This window comes from Sphaeramia orbicularis, chromosome 22 (assembly GCF_902148855.1).
Source record: "Sphaeramia orbicularis chromosome 22, fSphaOr1.1, whole genome shotgun sequence".
In the NCBI taxonomy this organism is placed as follows: Eukaryota; Metazoa; Chordata; class Actinopteri; order Kurtiformes; family Apogonidae; genus Sphaeramia; species Sphaeramia orbicularis.
The window spans coordinates 11,136,242-11,160,698 of record NC_043978.1 but is presented as its reverse complement, the minus strand read 5'-3'; the positions used below and the strand labels follow the sequence as shown (position 1 = coordinate 11,160,698).

The window sequence follows — 24,457 nt, the reverse complement described above, 5'->3', positions numbered from 1 at the left end:
ATGTCAGATGACCGACGAAAACACCCTGACAAACCAGTTTGTCACCACAGTTTAGTTGAAGCACATAGAACATCAAAAATAACCGCATGACTTTTCACAGGTATAGTTGTAGTTACTCCCCAGTGGGCTTTTTTAGACAGTTATTTGGGATTCTTTATGTACCTGCTGTGGCTTTTTGTGTATGTACAGCCCTGTGTAAAAATCCTGGTCCAACATTCTGTTTGTTGGTTTAGCGAATTTCTAATGTTCACATATGAAGTATTAACAGCAGGAAAACCTACAGTTTCTGGTTAAAAACAGCTTCTATAAACCAAAGTCGTCGTATTTAGAGTGACCTCCCTTTACACTTAACATGTCTTTAACCCTATACTTCAGAAAATAAGACATTTATGGCATTAATTTACTGATGTTTTATACCATGTCTCACATGTCAACACACATCAGATGTTCCTAATTGTTTGTGCTGCTTCTTGTCATGGGGTCAGAGATCACACTAAATAGTGACTTCAACCTTTACCACAGATTTAACTCAACTTTTTGTGTGTCTTTTAAGGCTGGGCACATATTTCCTGTATGTTCATGTCATATCAGAAGAAAAGAGATTGAGATATAAATATGTATGATCATTTAAACCCTGAAAACAAAAATAATAATGTCAGGAAATACACACTGACTTTAACACGGGGTAAAACTTTAACTTTATTCATTTCTCTTTATTACAGAGGTAAAATCTATAAGTGTTAAAAAATATGCTTCTAAAGGTAGACTAAGACATTTACACAGTTCTGCATTTGGAAAGAATAATGGTCCAAAAAGATATAAAAATAGAGTTGTTTTTCTGAAATATGTACAATTGTCCAGTCTACAAATCGAATGACACTTTCTTTTCGCTACACTTTAGAACCACACAGCCCTCCAGAGCATCCAAACATCCAAGAAAACCTTGATTTATTGTGTAGTTTGTTAAGAAAACATATAAGTAGCAGCTCTTTCGGATTTATCAAGTGTCTGCAACTCACCCCAGGCCGCAAGACAGTCGATCTGAAGAGGCAGCTTTTCCAGAATAGGCACTGGTTCATAGGCGTCATGCATCTTGAGGAGATACTGGAAGAATCTGATGATGATGATGATGATCTGATGGATGAGACCCCCTCTGTGTTTACCTCTGCCAGACAACAGCTGAGTGACCAACCGCTGATGAATCGGTTAGCCCGTATGCGTCTCCATTAACAAACCGAGCCGTTCTAAGTCGGTACAGACAAACAGGAGGAGATATAGTCTGACAAACACAGATATCAGACTCATCTAAAACTGTCAATCCGGCTTCTGAGCTAAAAATTCCCCCGACCAAAACAACAGCTGATCGTTAGCCTGCTAGCTTAAAGTTAGCAAGTGACGGCTACTACTCGTTAAACATTTCTCCATATGACCCAAACTAAAGCAAACACAGTCTCCGGTACAGACTAACCTTATTTGACCAGATACAAGTGGTAGTTAATGCCGTGCGAGTCGTAGTTTAGTGGTTATTTCCCGTTTGGCCGGTTAGCTTCATGCTACTTCCGCAGCTGTGTTGACAACGGCTGCGCGAGGCTTTGACAGGCACGTGACTGAAGTGTGTGCTCACGAGGAACGAATTAAAGGAGCAGTGAGTGTTTTTATTGTTTATGACAAGAAGAGTGTGTCAGTGTGGGAAGGAAATAAAAACTAACATAAACGACTTAAACCTCTGATTTAATACCATTTAAAGGCTTTTCTGATCATTAATGAAGCATGTTTCCTCATAGTTTGAAATAAAGATGAGAGAGATTCCTATAATTATAACTTCTAATATTAAAGTCATTATTCTGAAAAGTTACTCCATTAAGCTTTAGTGGAGTTTTAGGGATATAATATTATTAAATTGCACTTCTTTTTCCCTAAGAAATTTCAGGTTGTTCATGACTGTTCAGGTTATTCACATTTTACTTTTTTTTTTTTAAATTTATCTGTAGGAAATGTCAACATTGATTCACCAGTAAAACACATATAGTTTGACAAATGACAGTGGATGTTTTATGTTAATTTAATGATATATTTTACTGAATAAGTCACTTTTTCTTACATTTTCTCTATTTTCATATAATAACCTTTGACTTTACTCTGAGCTTTTATGAACATCTACATGATCAGTGAATTAAATATATAAAAATACATGATTTACACTGAAAAATGAAAAGGATAATATCATGTTAAATGGTGGTAAATCACTCAGGAATAGTTAGATGGTTGGGAAAACTATATTTCCAGGTCTTTAGCAGTATAATCTGTCACTATTGCTATTTTGTACATTCTGTATTTTTTTATGTTTTATTTATTGTTTTTTTCCCCCCAGTTTTTGTTTTCCAAATATATGTTATTGATATTTCATTAGTGATTATTGTCTCCGATGTTGGAACTGATATTTGCACTGAAAAATGCAAAATGCAGAAGATATTACAACAAGTGTTCAGAGTACGCAAACCTCCGCCAAGCACCCCAAACGGTGTGCATGTGTGGATCGACGATTTCTTTTTAAATTCAAGTTCCAAGGTTGTTCCATACAGCAGAAAAAGTTGAAGCTTGGTACCAGTCGTGTATGTCAAATTAGATTCAATTCCAATCAATATTTGTTGAGTTATAATGAAAAATGTGTGGTAAATGGGATTTTCAATGTCAAATTGAAATGTCCACAGAGTCCACATTCCACAGTGGATGTGGACAATGTTGTGCCAGATACAAGATACTCTTATAAGCTACAGGTGGATCAAATTGGAGGCTAATTGGAGTTGTTTTGAATTTTTTGTGAATTTTTGAAAATTGCTCTATGATGAGAGATAGGAAAATTTGAGATTTTGTGACCTTGCTATGACCTTGAACTTTGGCCTACTTGGCCCAAAATTTAATGGGTTGGTCCCAGGGCCTAGGCCTATCTGTGGGGACAATTTGGTGAAGATGGTTGAGATAGTTTTCCTGTAAAGTTGCTAACAAACAAACAAACACGCAAACAAACACAAAAAGCAAAGTGATCACAATACCTCCTGGTGGAGGTAATAAATGGAGATAAATATGTTAGGAAAGGTTAAATTTAGAGACAAATTCTTGTCCCAGAAAACAGTTATGTCTTTAAGAGTTAAACCAAATAATGAATCAGAGCAGATGTTTCTGTTAAAATCTAGAAAAATTCACTTTTTATCTTCATCGTTCACAGAAGTTCCACTAAAGCTGCATTAAACTTATATCAGCATGTTGAGCTGAGCCTCCTTTCCTTAACATTGACACTATTTTGGTGATTAGAAGAAGCGTCTGTGACCAAAACCCCTCTATTTGATGGCTCCAATAACATGGCTTTCCTGTAGACTGATTGATATTGATCTGTTGTATTGATATTATCATTTCCATTTATGACTGTTATGTTTTCCTACTTAAAAGGAGGAAAAGGTCTTCAAAACAGCAAAATTCACCGTCTGAAGGTAAAACAGAAGAGTCGCATTATGCTTAACATTACATTTTTGTCATAATAAATAAAAACAAAAGCATTGAAGTCATTTTTCAATATAAATCTTTATTTGCAGAACATACGCAAGAAGCCATACAGTATCATCAGCTTCACATTACAATGCAAATCCAGAAAATGGGCTTAGTATCTCTCTGAAGTAAAATGTCCCCCAAGAGGCTCAGACAAATATAAATAAAAAAAAAAAACAACAGAATGTAAGAAACTCAGAGTATCCACACAAACTGCAGTAGATTGCACGAGGACGGGAGTTAATTCTGCCACGAACGGCGAGGTCATTAGTGCTGCAGCGTGAGTAGGACCAGCTTCAATTCATCAGTCATGTACAGTGTTCCTTAAACTACTGAATTTAAGTGAGGATGGAGTGGGGGGAGGAGGGGCCGAGGATGGAGTGTGCACATTTAGAAGAAATCACAATTATTTTTATCACAAAACCTCAGTGGATTCTGTGATTCACAAACTCAAGTTCACTTTGGTGCAGTGAAAAGCTACAAACATCTGTAGAAACAAACAGATATTGAAAATTAATGTAGTGTCCATGACTTCATAGACCCAGAAACAGGTTTTTAAAGACGGTTTCCAGTTGATGAGAACTGTGAAGGTGTTGATTTCTTTCAGATTCACCCATAAAAAGACACATTTTAGTATCTTAAACTGATACAATCACATAGAGGTGGATCTGAGGTATGTTCCATGAAGAAGGTTTCATCAACTCTGAGCTGATGTTTTTGGTTCTAGAACAGATGACGATAGTACAGGCCTGGCTGAACGAAAAGGCCATTTCTATTACACTCTGGGTCCTCTAGACCAGGTGTAACATGAGGATAACTGGGGTCTTTTTGACAGATTTGCACATATAATCAACACATATAAATGAAAAGACGGAAGTTGGTTCACAACTATGAGATATGGAGAGCAACGTGTTGGAATATCAGTGGGTTTTCTCCTGTTTATTTTATTGAATATGAGGGTAAAACATAGGACCAATGTCCCATCAAGGTCACTCAAGGTCAAAGGTCATGGACCCAAATGAAAGTTCATATTTGACTTCTATCAGTGCTCAATAGGAACTATATTGATATCTGTAACCATTTACTTGTTATAAACCATCAAAATATGGACCATTAGAAGTAGAGGCACATTTTTAATATTTCAAAAATTGGTCAAAATTTTAAAAATTCTCAAAACTGTGAACAAACTTCATAGACATTGTCCCAAGGAAGCTACATATAAAATTTGAACTGAATCTGACCAGTCGTTTCAGAGAAGAAGATTGTTGAAATCTAGACAATGGTGACCTTGAGTTTGACCCTTCAAGGTCACTGAAGGTCAAAGGTCATGGACCCAAATGAAAGTCCATATATGACTTCCTATCAGTGATCAATAGTAACTATATTGATATCTGAAACTATTTTCATGTCATAAGCCTTTAAAATATAACTCATTATACGTAAAGGGAAAATTTTGATCTTTCAAAATTTGGTCAAAAAGTAAAAAATCTAAATTTATGAAAATTCTGAACATACTTTGTAGACATTGTTACAATGAAGCTACATATAAAATTTGAAATTAATCAGACCAGTAGTTTCGAAGAAGAAGATTGTTGTAATCTAGACAATGGTGACCTTGAGTTTGATCCTTCAAGATCACTGAAGGTCAAAGGTCATGGACCCAAATGAAAGTCCATATATGACTTCTATCAGTGATCAATAGTAACTATATTGATATTTCCAACCATTTACATGCTATAATCCATTCAAATATGACTCATTAGAAGTAAGGGCAAATTTTTAATACTTAATTTGGTCAAATTTGGTCAAAAATTGAAAAATCTAACTTTATGAAAATTCCGAACATACTTTGTAGACATTGTCCCAAGGGAAATTTGAAATGAATCCGACCAGTAGTTTCAGAGAAGATTGTTGAAATGTAGATATTGGTGACCTTGGTCATGGACCCAAATCAAAGTCCATATATGACTTCTATCAGTGCTCAATAGGAACTGTATTGATATCTGGAACTATTTACATGTTATAAACCATCGAAATATGGACCATTAGAAGGAAAGACAAATTTTTAATACTTCAAAAATTGGTCAAAAATGTAAAAATTTCTCAAAACTGTGAACAAACTTTTTAGTTATTGCCCCAAGGAAGATACATATAAAATTTGAAATGAATCTGTCTGGTAGTTTCAACAAAAAACCCCAGATTTTCCCTCATTTCTGGGTTAAAAACCCCTAAACCTTCTTCGTGGAACAGACTTTAAAGTTCACCGACGTGTCCCTGAGTCTGAAAGAGTTTCAAGGCCCAGAAGGTCGGAGTCAGTCGATTATAGATTTGATTCTTTTTACAGTTTTCTCGACAGTGTGATATGGTTCAAGTATCGGTATTACCCGTCGGAGCTGTGTTTCCATACGCTGACGCTGCCTGTATTTGGATTTCTCCACATACTCAGTCTATTCTACAATGTATTAACAGTAAAACATAGAAACTCAGTAGAATTTGTCGCAGCTTCAAGAAACAAATAATGAGCTGAGCAAACCTTCACATTAAAACACCTGGTTTTAGTTAAAACGGCTACATAATAAATTTTAATTAGTGTATTTATACATAACACAATGGAGCTTTATCAATACGCAACACGCTAAAACAAGATGAAATCAGCTTATTTGTAGATTTTACTGAACTCAGAGCAGTTTTTTTTTTCAACATGACTTTTAATTGTAGTGTGATTCTGTGTGAATTTAACGTAACCTTGTCATAAAAATTAACCTAAACAGAAAAACGTAAAGATTTCCGTTGTGTTCGCACTTCGACATAGTGCATTTTAGTGTTTGACTTATATTCTACTGTATTTAACCGATGTGTTTTCATTTCTGCTGCTCATCTAATAAAGTTCTCCTTCACAATAACTAGTTTTTCCCTCATTTCCGTTCTAATCTAACCTATTCCGTCGTAGTACCTCTGGTTTCACTTTGGTATTTCAGTCGGTGCAGTGGCGGCTGGTCACCAGGGGGCGCTGGAGTAACACCCCCACTTTAAATTACTCACAGAAGAAGAGCTACCTTTAGAAATTACAGAAAAATATCTGAAATAAACAAAAAAATGGTCTTGTCTTGTGCACTTTAGTCATCATTTACATAATTAACATTGATTTAACCCTTTAACTCCTGATGTGTCCGTGGTGAGCATTCTGAATGTTTGATTTATTTCAAATATTCATAAAAATTCAAGCGTTTACTCAATAGGAAAAATTTCAAAATGTGCTGATAAAATAGACCTTGTTCTTTTCAGAGACATCTGAGCATGCTCAGTTCACCCCCCCATCGGTTGTGTAATAAGAGGCAAAACACAGAGCAGTGAGTGAGACCGACACTATAAAAAATAGACAATTTGGGCTTTTTTTGGTGGTTTTTTTTGTTTTTACTGTTTGCAGTTTTGTTGTGACTTTCCATGGTTTTAGGTTTTTACTGTGTTTTTACCAAGTTTTGATCGTCTAACTGCTTTTTGAAGTTCAACCAGGTGTCAAAAAGCAACTGGACTGATTTAGAAAAAAAAAAGCCCCAAAACTAAAACTACTGGGACCAAATTCAAATCCTTTTTTTTAAAACTTCATTTAAGGTTTTTTTTTGTGCATATTTTATCATGTGATTTATAATTTTTTTAATATTTTATTTGTTTTTGTACTTAATATTTTGTTGGTTTATTATTAATTTTTGTTTATTTCATTGATCCCTTTGCCTGTTTTTGTTCATTTTGTTGCTTATTTTATTCTTTTTTGACCATGTAACTGCTTTTGAAGTTCAACCAGGTGTTAAAAAGCAGCTGCACTGATTTAGAAAAAAAAAAAAGCCCCAAAACAAAAACTACTGGGCCCAAATTCAAAATCAGTCCGTTACATTGAAATAACGTGTCAGAGGTTAAAGGGTTAAACCTATATTCAGTCTCCTCTACGATCCTATGACTATGTTTTAATGCAGTTTGATGCCTTTTGGCAGACATACAAGAGAGTATGTCATGTTTTTGGCAAATGTGAGGGGTTAAAGGGCAGCTACACCAGTCAGTTCTCATTAAATGTCAATATTTTGTTGCATAAACCAGTAAAACAGAAGCAGATGTTCAATCAGACAGCATAATCTGACTGATGCCTTAAATATCTGCATCTGTACGTACATTTATAACTGCTTCTCTTCGCTTCATATTCAGTTTTCTTGAACACCAGCCGCCACTGTTTGGATGAGCATACTTTTCCCAAATATTATATTGTAGTATTATAATTAATATTCTACTGTAAAAAGGGGATTTCTGTTTCCAAATGTCCCTTTTTTTTCCTTAAAGTAAGGACGGGTCTGTATGTGTTTAAATTAAATTAAATATTCAAGTCACTCTGGTGTGTTTCTTCACTTCCATAAAGACCCGTCAGTGTTGGACAGTACACGTTTACATCTCCTCTGAACTGCTTCATGTTACAACAATAAATACCAGTGAAATGAACCCAAAACGTTTTTTTTAAAGTGTGTGGAGAGAACAGCTGGCTTTGCCCGTGTTTTTTTTGGTAATCGATCACTTCGGCGCAGTAGTTGTCGCCTTGGTGACGTCGCTTTCTTTTCATTCTCTCGTCATCCTCTCGCGTGGCCGTTCACTCCATTTTTGATCTCTCCATCTTGGTTTTGAGGATTTCCTGGAAAAATGGAGTTGTGTTTTAATTTATATTAAAAACGGTTGATTATGCAAATCTGATTGTGTGTGAGGTGACTAAAAAAGTGGATGTGAATGGTTTGTATGGATGTTTTGTGTTATACAGAAAAAGTGTGTTAAAGCAAAGGAAGAAGATTTAATTTAATTATTAGTTTGTAAAAAGGGGTGGGAGTCAATAAGTTATACTTCTTCCCACACCTTTTTGAGCACAAAAAATTTTTGTTTGACCATGTTGTATGGTTCTTTGTTATCTGATGATTCTATGTGCTCGAAATAAAACTACACTACTACTCCTACTATAATGTATGTGTAGAAACGTGGAGTTAAAAGTCATTACAGAGAGTATTTTACAGGAGTGATATTTGTCTTTTTTAAATGGAATTCTTCATTTTCCCACATTTCCCTGTCGTCTCCATAAACTGTAAATGCTCTGCTTGGGTCTGAATTCTTCATTCATTCAACTCCACAGGTCCATCTTCAACCCTATTTCTGACTAATGACAACAGAAAGGTGGTTTGGAGCGCTGGTCCTTTAAATGCACATGAGCCACTTCAGGCCCCGCCCCCTCCAGGTTGTCGGCTGTGCTGCTCTGTCCCGTTCAACCAACAACTGAACATTTTAGCTAAGCTCCAGGTTTGGACATATTTTCAGTCTGGACTACAACCGCTGCTGCTGACAAACAATTTTGGAGAAATACTGGAGAAATGTTGGTCTGAAGTCTGGACCTGATATGTGCAAATGTGGAGACGGAACTAGTTATAAAACAGAACAAATTAAGAAGGAATTAAAACGAGTTGTAGAAATCCACTGGATTTGTGTCCAAATGAATATAAAGACAGTTTTGTAGCAGCTGGAGGGTTCAAATTCAAACTGTATGAACTATTAGGGTCCAAATACACAAAGAAATGAACCACAGACTAAGAAAAGTGGAAAAAAAAGTTCAAAAATTCATGGGAAAGAATGCTTCTAGGACCAAAAAAGTGTTTGTTCAAGGTGCTCTTTGGAAAAAGGGATTCATAAAGTAGATGACAAACTGGAAGAAAACTCCAAGGCACCTTTAAACATTAAAATGACTTGATTATCATGGCATGGTCATAACTAGACCTTAACACTTTCAGTGCCATGGGCCGATTAAATCGGCTTTACGAAAACAACCTGTAAAGTGCCACGGGCCGATCAGATCGGCTTTGGAGAACACGCCATATTTGTGTACAAACAAACCATCCACCCCCATTTCTTTTTCACATTTCGATGACGTTCTTTCTGTGTCCCCCTTTTGAGACCAAGCAGACGGGAATTTGAGGTCACGCGACCGAATAATATTTTTATATCTTTTTAATGTTTCTTATTCTCCGGTGTTTCATCAGAGGGAGCCCTCCATGCCGGGGGGCGGCTGTGGACTCCGGGGGCTGTGGCGCCTTCTCTCTCTGGGGTCCGCTCCTTTCTGGTGGGTGGGGGTCCCAGTTGGCCCTCTCCCACTAGTTGGGATGCGGGGCTGTGTTGCTGGTGCCTGGTCGCCGGGGTCGGCGGCTGCCTCCTGGTGCGGATGGCTCCCTGAGACAGCGCCTCCTAAACTGATGTTTTACTTTTACTTGTACATTTTTGTTCTGGTCTACCCGTGCTCAGTCAGTCTTCTTAAGTATGTGTGAGCTTGTGGGTTTGCATGTATATGTGTGTGTGTGTGTGTGTGTGTGTGTGTGTGCGGGTGAGTGGGTGGGTGTGGGTGGGGGGCGGTACTGATTTTTAAACTGATATGTAAAGCACTTTGTGCTACAGTTTTTAATGTATGAAAAGTGCTATATAAATAAAGATTATTATTATTATTATAAATTATGCAAATTACGATCAATAATGAATCGGCTGCGTCTGGTGCGTTTTGAATCTAATCAGCAATCGGTCGGATGTTACCGAGCGGTTTCCTGCAGGATTCTTCAAATATTATAAAAAAGACACGAAATACTGAAAAACGGCCAAATTCTGTGGCACTTTTAAGGCTTATTAGCCCCTTAACTGTCTGGCGCTTAAAGAGTTAAAAAATACTTCTATGCGTTTCGGCTTCAAGCCTTGGAGAAGTGTTTTGCATGTTCCTTTTTTTTTTTTTTTTTTGCATTTTACTGTTTTATTGCTTGTTTTATATTCTCCTGTTTACTGTACGGTGTCCTTGAGTGCCAAGAAAGGCACCTATGAATAAAATGTATTATTATTATTATTATTATTATTATTATAATAAAACTATTCACTGATTCAGACAGATTTTATACACATGTTGAAGCTGTAAATAGTGAATATGAGTGATTTTTGTCCGTTTATGACCTTATAATGGCTGTTTTATTGCATGTGTTTACTTTTTAGCAATTGCTGCTCGGATGTTTTATGGCAAAAAGAGGGAGACTGTTGTCACAGCAACCGACGAGGAGGTACATGACAACGTCCGATAACACACTGAGGTTGAAATGTTGAATTTCAGAGTATTTCAATGAGTGACCTGTAAAGGGTTAAGCAGAAGATATACACCAGTCTTACCTCTTCTTCATCGAGGATTACAGGGAGAGCTCTGTAAAAAAAGAAAAACAAGAGGGGATTCATTCACAGATCTACCAGACCCGTGCATAGTATGTTTACTGTTTACAATATTATAACTTTATTTCTCTACTTTCCCTATTATTTGCTTTTTGTGCTAAAACTTACTCATAATGAGACTTCCAAGGTCATATTTCTTTACATTTAACCTTTTCTAAGTGATTTATCACCATGTATTATAATATTATCCTCTGCAATTTGCATTTTTCAGTGGAAATCATGTATTTTCCTATATTCAATTCACTGATCATGTAGATGTTCATTAAAGCTCTGAGTAAATGTAATGGTTAAAACAGACAAAAACAGAGAAAAATCACAGAAAAAGTGAGTTTTTCAGCTAAATATATCATTAACTGAACATTAAAATGAGTGTCTCCATGCACTGTCATCTGTCAAACTACTATTTGCACTAGATTGAAAAGATTTCTACTCATATTTCTATCCAAACAGTCCATTTACTACCATGAGTTTCCTTCTATGTACATTTGTATATTGTTTATTCCATAAACAACCTTGAAATATTTTTGTAGTGACCTACAAATTATTTCTTCTCCACATTTAACTTTTCTAAGTGATTTATCACCATTGATTATATTATCCTCTGGAATTTGCATTTTTTAGTGAAAATCATGTATTTCCTTCCATTAAATTCACTGATCATGTAGATGTTCATAAAAGTTCAGAGTAAATTTAGAGGTCATTATGTCAAAATAGAGAAAACTGAAGAAACAGTCACTTTTTCAGTAAAATATATCATTAACTGAATGTAAAAACAAGCATTTTCATTCACTGTCAATAGTCGCTTTTCCATTGACCTTCAAACTGTGCAAATATAACTTACACATAAAAATTTACCTAATGGAAAAATGACAATTTCGGCCAAACTCTTGTTTTTCGATGAAAAGTTTTTGCGCTGGCAAGAGGTGGTTTTTAGGGTGTAGCGCAATTGGTATATCACGCAAAACTGCAACGGAAAGACCTTTTACTGCAACTAGAGTCACGTGAATAAAAAAAAAAACAGATATTGACAAACGTTAAAACAAGCGAAGGAGTTTTAAAACATGCGGTATATGTGGACACACCAGGAAACCCAATCATTTTTTAATTTAGTACGAGATAGAGGGGGAATATATAATAATAATGAATATATCTGTAAATCAACACCATATTTACATTTGTCTCCATGTTTATGGAATGACTTCTCGTGTCATCTCGCGATAATAAACAAATCATTGCATTTGTGATTTAATGGAAAAACCAACATTACACACTTCTGTTTTTTCGACATTAAGTAAATATCGGTAAAGTTTTGCGCAGATTTCCAGTAGAAAAGCAACTATTGATCCAACTCCATGGGTTTTACTGGTGAACTAATGTTGTCGAAGATGACGGCGTTTCCACGGTAACTATGGAAATTTTATGGAAATGTAATGTTTAAATGGACTCATCCCCTCTTGTACATTTATGTCATTTGTTTGTATAATATATATTCTGTTATTAAAATGAATACAGTCATCAGTATTAATACATTTCTACTATTTTACTTACACATCTGCAACAGTTGTAGGAATGTTCTCCTCGACCCACTTCAGGTCTTCATCCTGTAAAAATGACGTACGTGTTTATATTAATTATCTGTTTACAACAACATTAACTGTGTTAAAGATGACACTAAAAACAACCCACCTCTTTACTCAACAGTTTCTGGGAACCATTAATGTCAGGTTTGGAGCCTCTCATCTTCATTCCCTCTGAAACGTAATTAAATCCAATGAGATCACATAAAAGCCATTGTTTAGTAATTAGATTTGGACATAACTGGGTTAAAATGTTCTTTTTATGCTGTTACATGATTATAAGACCAGTGGTTGTCAAAGTCCTGCACATGTGTCTTAGGTTTTGGCCTCAGTACTGAAGCGTTACACAACAAAACTAAACCCAATAGAACACTGCAGATGACAGGGAGGTGACGTATGAGCAGATCTGGACACAAATGACCTGCACATGGGGGGGGGGGGGGGGGGGCGTGGCTGTCATCATATCAGGGGGAGATGGGCAGTTGAAACAAACCTGGCATAAACACAACGATCCAGTACAGACGAAAACATAACATGCTGCGCAATTTTAATCCCCTTTGGCCAAATATAGTGTAAGATTACGTTGAAAGTTCCCGCCCTATAATTTAGATTAGATTGTCTTTGGGTAAAACTTATTATATACATATTCATACATATTATATTTCTTTGCACTATTTATTATTATTGTGACTTCTAATTTTTAAACGTTATGTTTTTATCCTGGTTTTTATCCACAGACTTTTTTTTTTATCTTCTTGAGCTTTTTATTGTGTTTTATTGCATCTTGTTTTTATTTATTTGATCTTATTTATTTATTTTGTTCTTTTACTTATCCATGCTGCTATACTGTTGAATGGTGGAACACGGAGCACTTTCTGTCTTGTCTTGACACTCGATCAAGTACCTGCCAAACAGGTTCAATGTATGTTTTGTTGTAATGCCAAAGGCAATCGCTATGTCTGCAAAACAAATCTACCCACGGGTATAAATAAAGTAACCTTGAACCTTGATATTCATATTTTTTTTAACTTAATTTCTATTTAGTTTTGCTCATACAAATATACAAGACATTTTACATATATTAACATATCCAATCAAACATCCCCATACGGCATACATGAAAAAAAAAAAAAAAAAAAGAAAAACTGGATATCTGCAGTAAATACTGATTACAATTAATCACAAATGAAACACGAATGACAGAAAAAAAAAAAAACACTTCTATGACCACTTCTGAATACTTATTGCATTAAAAGTTTAATCATGGGACTCCATCTCTTTGTAAATCTCTCTCTCTGAATTCTAAATACGTAAGTAATTTGCTCCATCTGATAGACTTCCCTCACTTTCTCAATCCAAATGTTATATGTGGGAGCTTCAGGTTTTAGTGCTGCATTTAAAGGCTGCTGTTAGTAAAATTTGCAAGAGGTATTTTCGGTTACATATTTATATTTGAAAGTACTCAGAGATTATAACTGCACTCGGCCATTGGACTTGGAAAAAGTAGGCCAAGGTCACCCATTTTTTTATAGGCTTCTGCTCCATGCCAAAGTGCATCCACAGCATAAATTAGGTGCAGATATGTCAATGCATTCTTCAGATCATGCGATTACATCGTTGAATGGACAGACAGACAGACATGACAAAACTATTATAATATCCCTCGGCCAAGGGATAAAAATGGACATAATGACTTCATATGGAACAAATAAATCACCAGAAAAGACCGTTATTCAGAGTGTTTGTGCTAATATCTGTGCAATATACAGGGTTATTCAAAAAGAATGAATCGATTTCATGACGCATTGCTTCAGTTCTCAAGCATCGTCATGGAATGAGTCAGTGACCGTTTGAAAGAAGAGTTTTCTAAGTTTTGAACGGTTAACCTCGATGACCTTAAACATCGAATAACAACAGCGATCAACTCAGTGGATGGTGATACGCTGATATGTGTCTGCGAGGAATTCTCTTATGGCATTGATGTTATCTGTGCTGCAGGTGGTGGACACATTGAACACTTGGAATACAGGAAATAACAGTTGTGAGTAGAATACTTGTGACTTGGCTGGAGTTTTCTGTTGCTTTTCCTTATTAAAATATTGCATCATGAAATTGGTTAATTCTTTTTGAATAACCCTGTAGATCCTTTTATTTATTACTGATCATGGCTTTTACTACTGATAATAGTTTTTTGTTTTTTAATCACTGAAGCATATTTCTTATACTTGACATAGTTTTTATACGTATATTTATTCTATCTTATGTTTATGTTTATGTTTACGCATTTGGCAGACGCTTTTTTCCAAAGCGACTTACAGGGGAAAACCAATTAAATCACTCAATCAATCAAATTTTATTTATATAGCGCCAGATCACAAGAAAGTTATCTCTTGACATTTTATATATAGAGTTGGTCAAAACCAGACTCTAAGTCAATTCTACAGAAACCCAACAGAATCTTGTATATATGGTGTCTGTTTTATTGAGCCAATTGCATCAAAATTTCATTTTTAGATGTAAATTTGACAAATAAAGTCCCTCTATGTCTAATGTTAAAGATATAAGCGAGAGGAAAAGTTCTCCTGAATCTCCTCAACTGTCCAAAACTAAAAGAGGAGCCAACTACAAAAAAGAAGAAATACTTAGAGCGTGAAGTAGTTTGTAAAACACCAGCTAGTTTATCGTAAATTGCTCCTTTTTCTGATACTTAATAAGGGATGGGAATCGCGAACCAGTTCTTTTTGAGAACCGGTTCCCAGTAGCTCGATTCCTTGGAATCGTTTGCCTGCCTGCTTAATGATTCTGCTTATCGATTCCGCCTTCGTTGTGCATGTGCGATGACATCACACGTACGCTGCATTGTTTTGGTTAGAACGTAGCCAACATGGCGTTGAGGCAGAAACGGTCTAAAAAGACGACACCAGGTCCACTTACTTGGAACACTGTCAAAGCTTCCATGTCTTTAAAAGGGTGGAATCCCTCCAGTATCCTCAAACATTTGTCCACAACATGTGATTCATTTACAGGAATGTCACGTATTTGATACTCTACTTAGCGGCGCTTGTGAATGTAGCGGCAGAGTGAACACCGGGCCGGTTCCGGTGCAGGGCAACAAATGTCGTAACTCCTCAAATACAAGTTTACGAAGGTAAGAAGGGAAAGGAAATGAGGTGCACAACAATGGGAGACAAGCCGAGCCGAGTCGAACCGGTTCCACGTAGTAGTAGAAATACGGCAATAGAGGAATTAGTAAAGCGTCTTTAGTTTCAATTTCACTGCACCCCCCCCGAACCGGGCCTGGCATCATCTGTTATTATTTGTACATACTGTATATGCTATATTTTCTGTGCAGATGGAAATATAAAGTTAATGCAAACACACCCGTTTGTACTCTTTTATTCCCTCACCCAATGAGAATTGATAAGGAATCGGATCGGTAAGCAAAATCGATAATAGAATTGGATTAATTAAATTCTTAATGATTCCCATCCCTATACTTAATCTCTGTGTGTGCTCAGATATGGTCCGATCTTTCAGGTGAAACTGTTTTGAATAGTTAACACTAGGTGTGTTTCACAGGCCGACGACATCGGCTTAAAAATGCACCTGATGTGGAAGCGTATCACTGTTGTAATACCACTAACAACCACTAGATGCTGCTCACATAGACTTACATTAACCACTAAGTTTCCACCAGATCCAGTCACCATTAAACGAAAATATCAAATACATTAAAGTTTCTAAGATAAACCCTTTGTCAATACAGACATATTATACATTGCTAGAAAGCTCAGACTCTCCTCAATGGAGTCGATAAGTTTATTAAGGAGAAAAAAACTGAAGGAGTTGGTGTCTCAACAGATCGACACAATGATTTAGTGACTGTGTCCTCACCGAAAGCTTCATTCAACATGGGCTCCTTGGCCTCTTCCTCTTCATCATCTTCATCAATCAGAGGGGAATGGGAGAACCTGAGATATAATAGGACAGGATCATATTAGCTTCTGTATTTGGCATTTTTCTGGCAAAATCTGGTATTTTCCTATATTTGATTCATTGAACATGTACATGTTGATGAAATGTTATTAGAATAGAATAGAATAGAACAGAATAAGCTTTAGTGTCATTGTACTCCATGTTACAACAGAATTAGTTCAGGATGCCCTCACCAAAGTGCAACAAATAAATAGCAATAAATATAAATATAAAAATAATAAATATAAATAATTATATCAAATTAGAGAAAACTGAAAATAATGGATTGGAATTCTATAGCGCTTTTCTAGGCACCCAAAGCGCTTTACATTATTGACCCATTATTCATTCACTCTCACATTCACACTCTGGTGGTGGTAATTTGTGCCTATGGCCCCTCTGACCACTACTGAACATTCAAATGCATTCATACACCAGTTTTGTAACGGACGACAGACGACGATGACAGACGCCACATGACGACAATAGCTTACGGCCTGTCGGCTGGTAAGCTAAAAATTAAATAAGGAAAAATATAAATAAGGACAAAATAGATAAATAAATGGTACGGAAATGAACTTATCAAGCCATTTTTATATTTCTGTATATATTTCTTAATATGGCAGGTTCAGTCCTCCATACAGTGCGATGAAAAACTTTAAAACAGCCAAATAATTAGTTGGAATGTCGGTGTCGGCACACAGTTTCCCATGGTGCATCCCTAGTTTATATGTGTATATGGTTTATTTCTGTTGATTTGACTGGTGGTGTTGACCATTGCCCTAAACCAGTCCCTGTGAACTGGGTTTTGGACTGCGGGTGGTGGTTGAACCTCTGGCTGTTGGCCGACGGCCGCAGCAGCACCATGATGACCAGCAGAATGGTGGAGAACAGCAGACGCCAGAAGGCATCGTCCACCCACAGGTCCCTCCAACCCTGCACAAAAACAACACAAACACTGGAATGAACAGGACGGTGGGGTCACGGTTTGATCTGTGTATAAACAGCAGCGAGGGAAAAGAGTCAGGGTGTAATCTGATAATCTGATGATCAATAACAGGGAACAAACTGACCGTCTGACAGTCGACCAGCTTGAAGACTTTGGTGGTCCAGATGATGAAGATGATGGAGGCTGTGGACACAAAGGTACCTCAGTGTGAAGTCTGGATCCTACAGGTGCCGTGGCTTTGGGCTCTCCGGCTCAGTGCTCATTTGTTTTTGTTTACTTTTCCTTATTTTGGTTTACCACTCCTTCCTCAGTGTTTCCTCAAACCACCTCCTATAATGTGCAATAATCCTACTAATGTGAACTATGTGCAGTAAGTTGTGCAATAATCTTCTGTTCTACAGTAAGAATGCATTATTTATTCAATATTTATTAAAATATAATTGCACTATTTTTATATGGACCTGGTTCATAGGTGTACATACTGTTAGGCCCAATCCCGGTTCACCCTTCCCCCTTGAAACGGAGTTGCAGGAGGTAGGGGATGAAACATTCCCTTATGAAATGGTCCAACCCCTCCAGACCTGTTACATCATCATCATCAGTCATCGATGCCGCTATAAACACATGCGACAACTTTGTTTCTGACAGTATTCTTCATGCCATCAGCAGCTGTAACCATCTCTGTTCCATGGGCTTTGGTCGTCTTTTTACAACTATCAACTATAAACCACAGAAACACAGTCTATAACACCTCGAAACGGCAGTAAACGGTCGATCAAATGATTAAGTTGTTTATGAAGAAAATCCGTATATTTGTGTGTTTCTTTCATCACACTGCTGCACTTTTTGGCTGTGTTTACCTCTATCTTGCCGATGATTCCAACAGAATTATGGGAAATTTCTCCTATCCCTCCATTTGTAGTGTGGTCCTAAAAAAAAAATCACTGTTTCGAGGCCTATACAACCCTCCATCTTGGGGGGGGGGGGGTGAATTGGGATTGGGCCATATTATTGTTAATACTGTTCAAACATATGTATATGAAGTTAATATTGTTAATATTGCTCATATATATAATATACTGCTAATATTGTTCATACACACACACACACACTCACATATATATATATATATATATATATATATATATATACTGCTAATATTATTCATACATATATAAACTGTTAATATTGCTTATAGATCTATATACTGTTAACTGTTGATATTGTTCATACGTGTACAGACTGTTAATATTGTTCATACTTATATATACTGTTAATATTGCTCATATATATACATATTGTCACATACTGTTAATACTGTAAATTCTGTCTATTTATGTTTTGTCCATTTCTATTTTTTATTCTGCTTAGCTCTACTTTGTTACATTGTAAAATTTATATTCTATTTTCTTATCTTTTTTTTTAGTTTTTGTAATTTTATATTCACTCTATTCTTATTTTTATAGCTCTGGTGTTTGTAAATATTGTTGCACATTCTATTCTATTCTATTCTATTCTATTCTATTCTGAACAGGATGCAAATGAAACGTCTCTTTACACCAGTGAAACCAGAATTAGACCGTGAACAGAAGGTGAGTAAACAGTGGAATCTGTATGTGTTTTATAGATGAGGCCGAGGACAGACGTGAACTATAAATACTCTTATTATTGGATTGAACTCACCGACCACAGAGAAGATGAGTGTGTTGGTGAAATGCTGATACAGAGACAGTTTCACCACATTTCGGCGCAGCTTCAGGAGGCGAGTGGTTTGAGACAGACTGATGAAAATGTACATGCAAATTAAGGAAAGTACAGCATTTACAGAGGTGGTGTGCAATTAAAGACGTATGCTCTAAAGTAGTTTTAATTAAAGGCTCAAAGGTGTGACTCTGACCCTAACTTGTTCTTTTGCTTTTTCTGGAATTGTATTTATTTAGAACTGGTTTTATTTATTTTATTCTATTGTATTACTCTTTTATTGTTGCTATGTTGTAAAGTGTTGTATAAATCAAATTTATTAATTTATTATGGAGGTCGAGTGCGTGTTTTTATTATGTCACACTAATGAAAATGTGGATGCAAATTAAATAAGGTTGAGCATTTACAACTCTGTTTCTATGACAAAATGCTCCTCAAATTCTTGTTTTTGCAATTAAAGATGTATGTGATAAAGTAGTTGAATTAAGTACTTTTACTGAGGTACAATAGGAGACTAGGACTGGTGCGAGTTGTTACGTTAAGATGTTTACATGTCAAATCCTCATGAACAGGACATCTTACAGCTGTAGACATGATGTGTCCCAATATTTTGTCCATATAGTTTGTAAACATCACTATTTCCTTTACGTTTAATGGTAGATTTTTCTTCCTCAGTGAGATGTGATGAAAGTGGATGGTTAGTTGTGGCAGAAAATTATTATTTACAGTCAGAGCATGAGAAATATTTAAGAAATTTAGAGGAAGAACATTTAAAATCATAGTCATGGATTAAAAAACAAAATCAGTGTTGAAGGAAATGAAGTAAAAACCATCTCTGAGGCATTTTGGAAACAAAGATAATAACTTAAACCAAACTAATCAATGCAATGGTATTTATCCCAATATAAAACTGTTAAAAGTTCTTTTTGATACAGGAAAGCAGGTCTGATTCCAGAGGTGTTTATATGTTTACTGTACAAACAGCCATTAAATGTATGAAAAGATGTATTTCTGTTACTGGGGTTAAATTATGGAATGACATAAATATAAACTTAAAGATGTGTAATTAATTAATGGTTTTCAAAACACTGGTTTGGAAAGATGTTTTCGAGGGGTACCAGCAGGAATGATTTTTACTGTTTTGATTGGTAGAATCAAACTGGTTTTGATTTGAATGTAGACGAGGTGTACATAAGCATTTAGCTTCTGCCTGAGCCTGTTCAGTCTCAACACAATTCACAGTTGGTCGACTTAAAATCAGCCTCATTGTTTATATTTTCTGTATTATGGATGATGACTGAATAAACACAAACCTGAAACATTAGTCATTACTGTTTTGTATCCCAGACCCCTGTTAGAAAAGAAACACCTGAATTCAACGTGTCCACATACTTTTGTCCATCTAGTGAATAAATGGGGGTTTATTTGGTAAAGGATATCCACCACATGACGCAGGAGTCGATGAGGGAGAGGCTGAGATTAGCCACGAGGGCGACGGTCCCGTAAAAACCCTGCAGAAATAAGAAAGAAAACACATTTAACACTGAGAACCTGGAAAATAAAAACCATGAGAAATAATCCCTGTAGTTGTAAATGTAGAGCTGCAACCGATTAATCGATTAGGTGCTTGAAGCGAACGCAAAAATTCACAATTCGATTAATCGACTCGAATTGATTGAAGGGAAATATTCTATTGCAGTTTTCCTTAATCGAATTGTGCGTCACAATAAGCGTCCGTGTGAAACACAACAGTGGAACCAATGTTTAACAGCAGGGAAATGAAGGAAACAAACCTTTGATTCAGGAGAATTGTGATTGAATGATTTTTTTGGATCACATTGAGTCGATTAATCGGTTGCAGCTCTATGTAAATGTAATAAACTCATGTAAACAGATCCCATGTGCTCTGTGGCTCCTCCCACCGCCGTCCTTATCTGATATTTGTTTGTGTGACTCTGTGTTTTTGTGGGTTTCTGATCTGGCTGTGATCACATTTGTCATTCCAGATTAGCATCAGTCCAGTGCCTCCCAGAAACCCAATCCCTGCATAACCTCCACTCTCCAATCCAATCACATTTATTTATGCAGAGCGCCTTGAAAGATGCACCAGGCGAGACTTTCATGTAAAAACACAGCGGATGATCGGCTTCAACCAGCCGGCGGCGGCGGCGGCGGCGGCCTCCACAGACGCTGTCCCATCGGCTGAAACGGGCAGAGGACATTCATCTGTATCTGCAGGAGATGATGCTTTACACCTCACAGTCAAATATAAATTATATACCAGACATGATTCCTGCGATTTTCTCATCTGTTCAGGGTGACAGGTGTCAAACATACGGCCTGCGGGCCAAAACCGGTCCACCAAAGGGTCCAATCTGGCCCGTGGGAATGCAAAGATTACACCGAATATATGAACAATGATTTTAGTTCAGGTTCCACATTCAGACCAATATGATCTAAAGAGGATCAGAACCAGTAAAAGACTTAAATTACATTATGACTATGACTACATTTATAAACTATCCTTTCACAAAACAGCGAATAACCTGAAACAAGAAGATATAATGTGACTAAGGATGTAAACAATTAATTGATTATCAATTAATTTTCAATAGGAATTAGCTCGATTAAATTATTAATTGTCGGTTAATTGCCCTTTTGCACGGCGGGATTTGTGGTGTCGACAGTAGGGGGCGCCGCTGCCCAAACTGGACTTTATTGCTGCAACGCCACCCCTGGGATAGCCGGTCATCAAACTGGATCATGGCGTTGATGAGTTAGAATGGCTTTATGGACATGGTGGAGCAAAACACAGACCGGCCCGTCTGTTTGTGGGAGCGGTGCACCCCCGCCTAAACACACGCACAAATGCGGGGTCGGTATCGGATCGGAGTGTTTTCCCTGGAGGTTGGTCTAGCCCACGGTCATCTGGACTATCTGGTTAATGAGACAGAAGTTGAAAACATCCTCCAGGCTCTGAACTGGGCCACAGGTATGTCTCGCATTATGTCCCATGGTCACCCTGGTGGCCACGGGAAACAAGCGGCAGCGGGGGGGCATCTCTGCTGAAATCTCACTCCATCACGTCAGTGATGCAAAGTCAGAAATGCCCATTTCTTCTAACCTGCCCGTCTTCAGATCCATTTATTTTATTTCTCTGCAGAATTTATTTAGTTCTGCTCCATAAATGTCATTGTCAGTACTGGATCCAATGGTTCAATAAATTAACCATTAAAAAATATGACATGCTTTTTTCACGAAGTATAGAAACAACATTTAGCTTTTATTCTTATAGATCCGATTGAAAAAGAAAATCAGGTTCTCAGGAAAATTGCTGCTTATCAATTAATTGTTAATCGATCGATAAAGTCAACCAATTAATGATTGATACATTAATCGATAATTTGCATCCCTAAATATGACTTTATTGATCCCACTGTGGAGAAATTTCACAGTTAACAGCAACAATAAACAACAAACAATAAACAAGTGAAGAGAAAAAGAGAGTCAGAAAAAACACAAATGAGTCAAAAATGAAATATAAAGAGAAAAATAAGACATTAGGTATTTATTTATATAAATATAGAAATAGAAGTAAAAGTAAATATTATTTATATATTGAACATATATAATATGAACAACCTGAAATGTCTGAGAAATAAATTAAATTTGACCAGTATTCTGTCTGTTATTTAAAGTTTTTAGTGTATTTGTAGATCCACTGGGATCTGTAGGTTGTAATGAACATGTGGAAATGATAAACTGAGGAATAATATTGTTGAAAATTGCACTTATTTCTCTTAATAAATGTTAGTTTTTTCACGGTTGTTCATGTTATTCACATTAGTTTATAGATGTAAACATTTTCATTATATAATTTGACTTTTTTTCACTCTAAAACAAAGATAAAACTTTGGACTTGTCATCATTTATATTATTATTTTAATGTTATTATTTTACTGGTCTGATCATATTGGTCTGAATGCGGAACCTGAACTAAAATGAGCGACAGCCCTATTTCAGGGTACTCTGGGATGCTCTAAATCTTCTTACAGAGTACTGAGCTGTGTGCAGATGACTGATGCCACTGAGTCGGATCGGTCTTTGTTTTCCAGATTAATTTGCTGAGGTGATAAAAGCAGCTTAATCAGGCTTCGCTGGGTGACTGTGGACTTAAATAGAAGTGCAAATAAGAAAAATCTGATCTAGACCAAAGATTCACAAAAAGGAGAAGCTGATTTAGAGCAGTGACATGACCCGACATAGATCGACTCATGCTGCACAAGTGGCAACTTTTGGTCTAATTTACAGTTTATTAACCCTGAGGGACCTACTTTTTCACACATAAAAACCAAATACTGTACATGTTTCTCCTGCAAACCACAACTAAAACTATATGAAACTCAATAAATGATAAACCAGAAGCACTTGGAGAGCGCAGACCTCTGCCAAGGCAGATCAGTGCCATGGATTTGGATGAAAATTTCAGGAAATGTTGATACTGGCACAAGGAATAAATGATTAAATTTTGGTGGTGATTGGGGGTGGGGGGGCACGGGGGCCCACTGATCGGCCTTGGCAGAGGTCTGCACTCTACGAGTGCTTTTCTAGAAAAGACAGCACAGACCTCCGCCAAGGCCGATCATTGGGCCCCCCACCCCCGATCACTACCAAAATTTAATCATTTGTTCCTTGTGCCAGTATCAACATTTCCTGAAATTTTCATCCAAATCCGTCCATTACTTTTTGAGTTATCTTGCCCACAGACAAACAGACAGACAAACCAACGCCGACAAAAACATAACCTCCTTGGTGGAGGTAATAATGTGGTCAGTAAACATGTAAATAGCTGAATAAAAACTATGAACTACCTGAGGTTCCAGATAGACATAATTACACTGCATCTGTTTATGGTACTTAACGTCAGGGGTGTCAAACATGTGGCCCGTGGGTCTAAACTGGCCCATCAAAGGGTCCAATCCAGGATGAATTTGCAAAAATTTTTATGCGTAAGTTATATTTCCTCAATTTGAGGGTCAATGGAAAAGCGACTAATAATAGTGTATTCTTACCCCTGTTACTCTCAGGACACCTTCAACAGAAGAAAAGAGCAGGTAGAGAAGGCCGACAGCGACCAGTCGATGAACTGTGGTTCCCAGTCTGGGCCTAAAAAATACAAAATAAAACCCTCAATTATTCGGACAAAACAGGCTGAACTGGTCTGAGTCCACAGCCCAGGTATGTGCTTAATGAATACGTATGAATGTAAATGTGTGAGTTTGGTTTTTTAAATGCATATATGCACTTATATGTTCAAGGTTCTGTCAGGATGGACCGAACAAGATGAAATGAGGCTGATATTGTCTGGTCTGAACTTGGTATTAAACTGTACAGACTGAATGTGATGCGATAAATACAAAAGTACGTGAATTAAGATTAGATT

At 36.7% G+C, this 24,457-nt stretch overlaps 2 protein-coding genes across 4 annotated transcripts in view; both read right to left on the bottom strand.

Annotated features, from left to right (window-relative positions):
- Positions 1-4,646, bottom strand: part of LOC115413803 (vam6/Vps39-like protein) — a 76,185-nt gene extending 71,539 nt beyond the window's left edge. For 2 of the 3 annotated variants that reach the window (XM_030126901.1, XM_030126902.1), the window contains exons 1-2: positions 4,281-4,646; positions 1,020-1,134 (exon numbers count right to left, since the gene is read on the bottom strand). In XM_030126901.1, coding sequence (XP_029982761.1) covers positions 1,020-1,134; positions 4,281-4,313 — 148 coding nt within the window. In that variant the 5' untranslated portion in view covers positions 4,314-4,646. Of the gene's footprint in view, positions 1-1,019; positions 1,245-1,468; positions 1,593-4,280 lie in introns of those variants that run through there. The other variant, XM_030126903.1, reaches the window with a different exon arrangement.
- Positions 4,647-6,241: 1,595 nt separating this feature from the next.
- The window catches only part of LOC115414183 (transmembrane protein 87A-like), a 34,028-nt gene continuing 15,812 nt past the window's right edge, over positions 6,242-24,457 (bottom strand). Inside the window, exons 11-21 of the mRNA XM_030127404.1 lie at positions 24,087-24,180; positions 20,454-20,525; positions 18,997-19,105; positions 17,438-17,496; positions 17,197-17,300; positions 16,284-16,360; positions 12,499-12,563; positions 12,361-12,413; positions 10,756-10,786; positions 7,469-8,215; positions 6,242-6,695 (exon numbers count right to left, since the gene is read on the bottom strand). Coding sequence (XP_029983264.1) covers positions 8,174-8,215; positions 10,756-10,786; positions 12,361-12,413; positions 12,499-12,563; positions 16,284-16,360; positions 17,197-17,300; positions 17,438-17,496; positions 18,997-19,105; positions 20,454-20,525; positions 24,087-24,180 — 706 coding nt within the window. The 3' untranslated portion in view covers positions 6,242-6,695; positions 7,469-8,173. The remainder of the gene's footprint in view (positions 6,696-7,468; positions 8,216-10,755; positions 10,787-12,360; positions 12,414-12,498; positions 12,564-16,283; positions 16,361-17,196; positions 17,301-17,437; positions 17,497-18,996; positions 19,106-20,453; positions 20,526-24,086; positions 24,181-24,457) is intronic.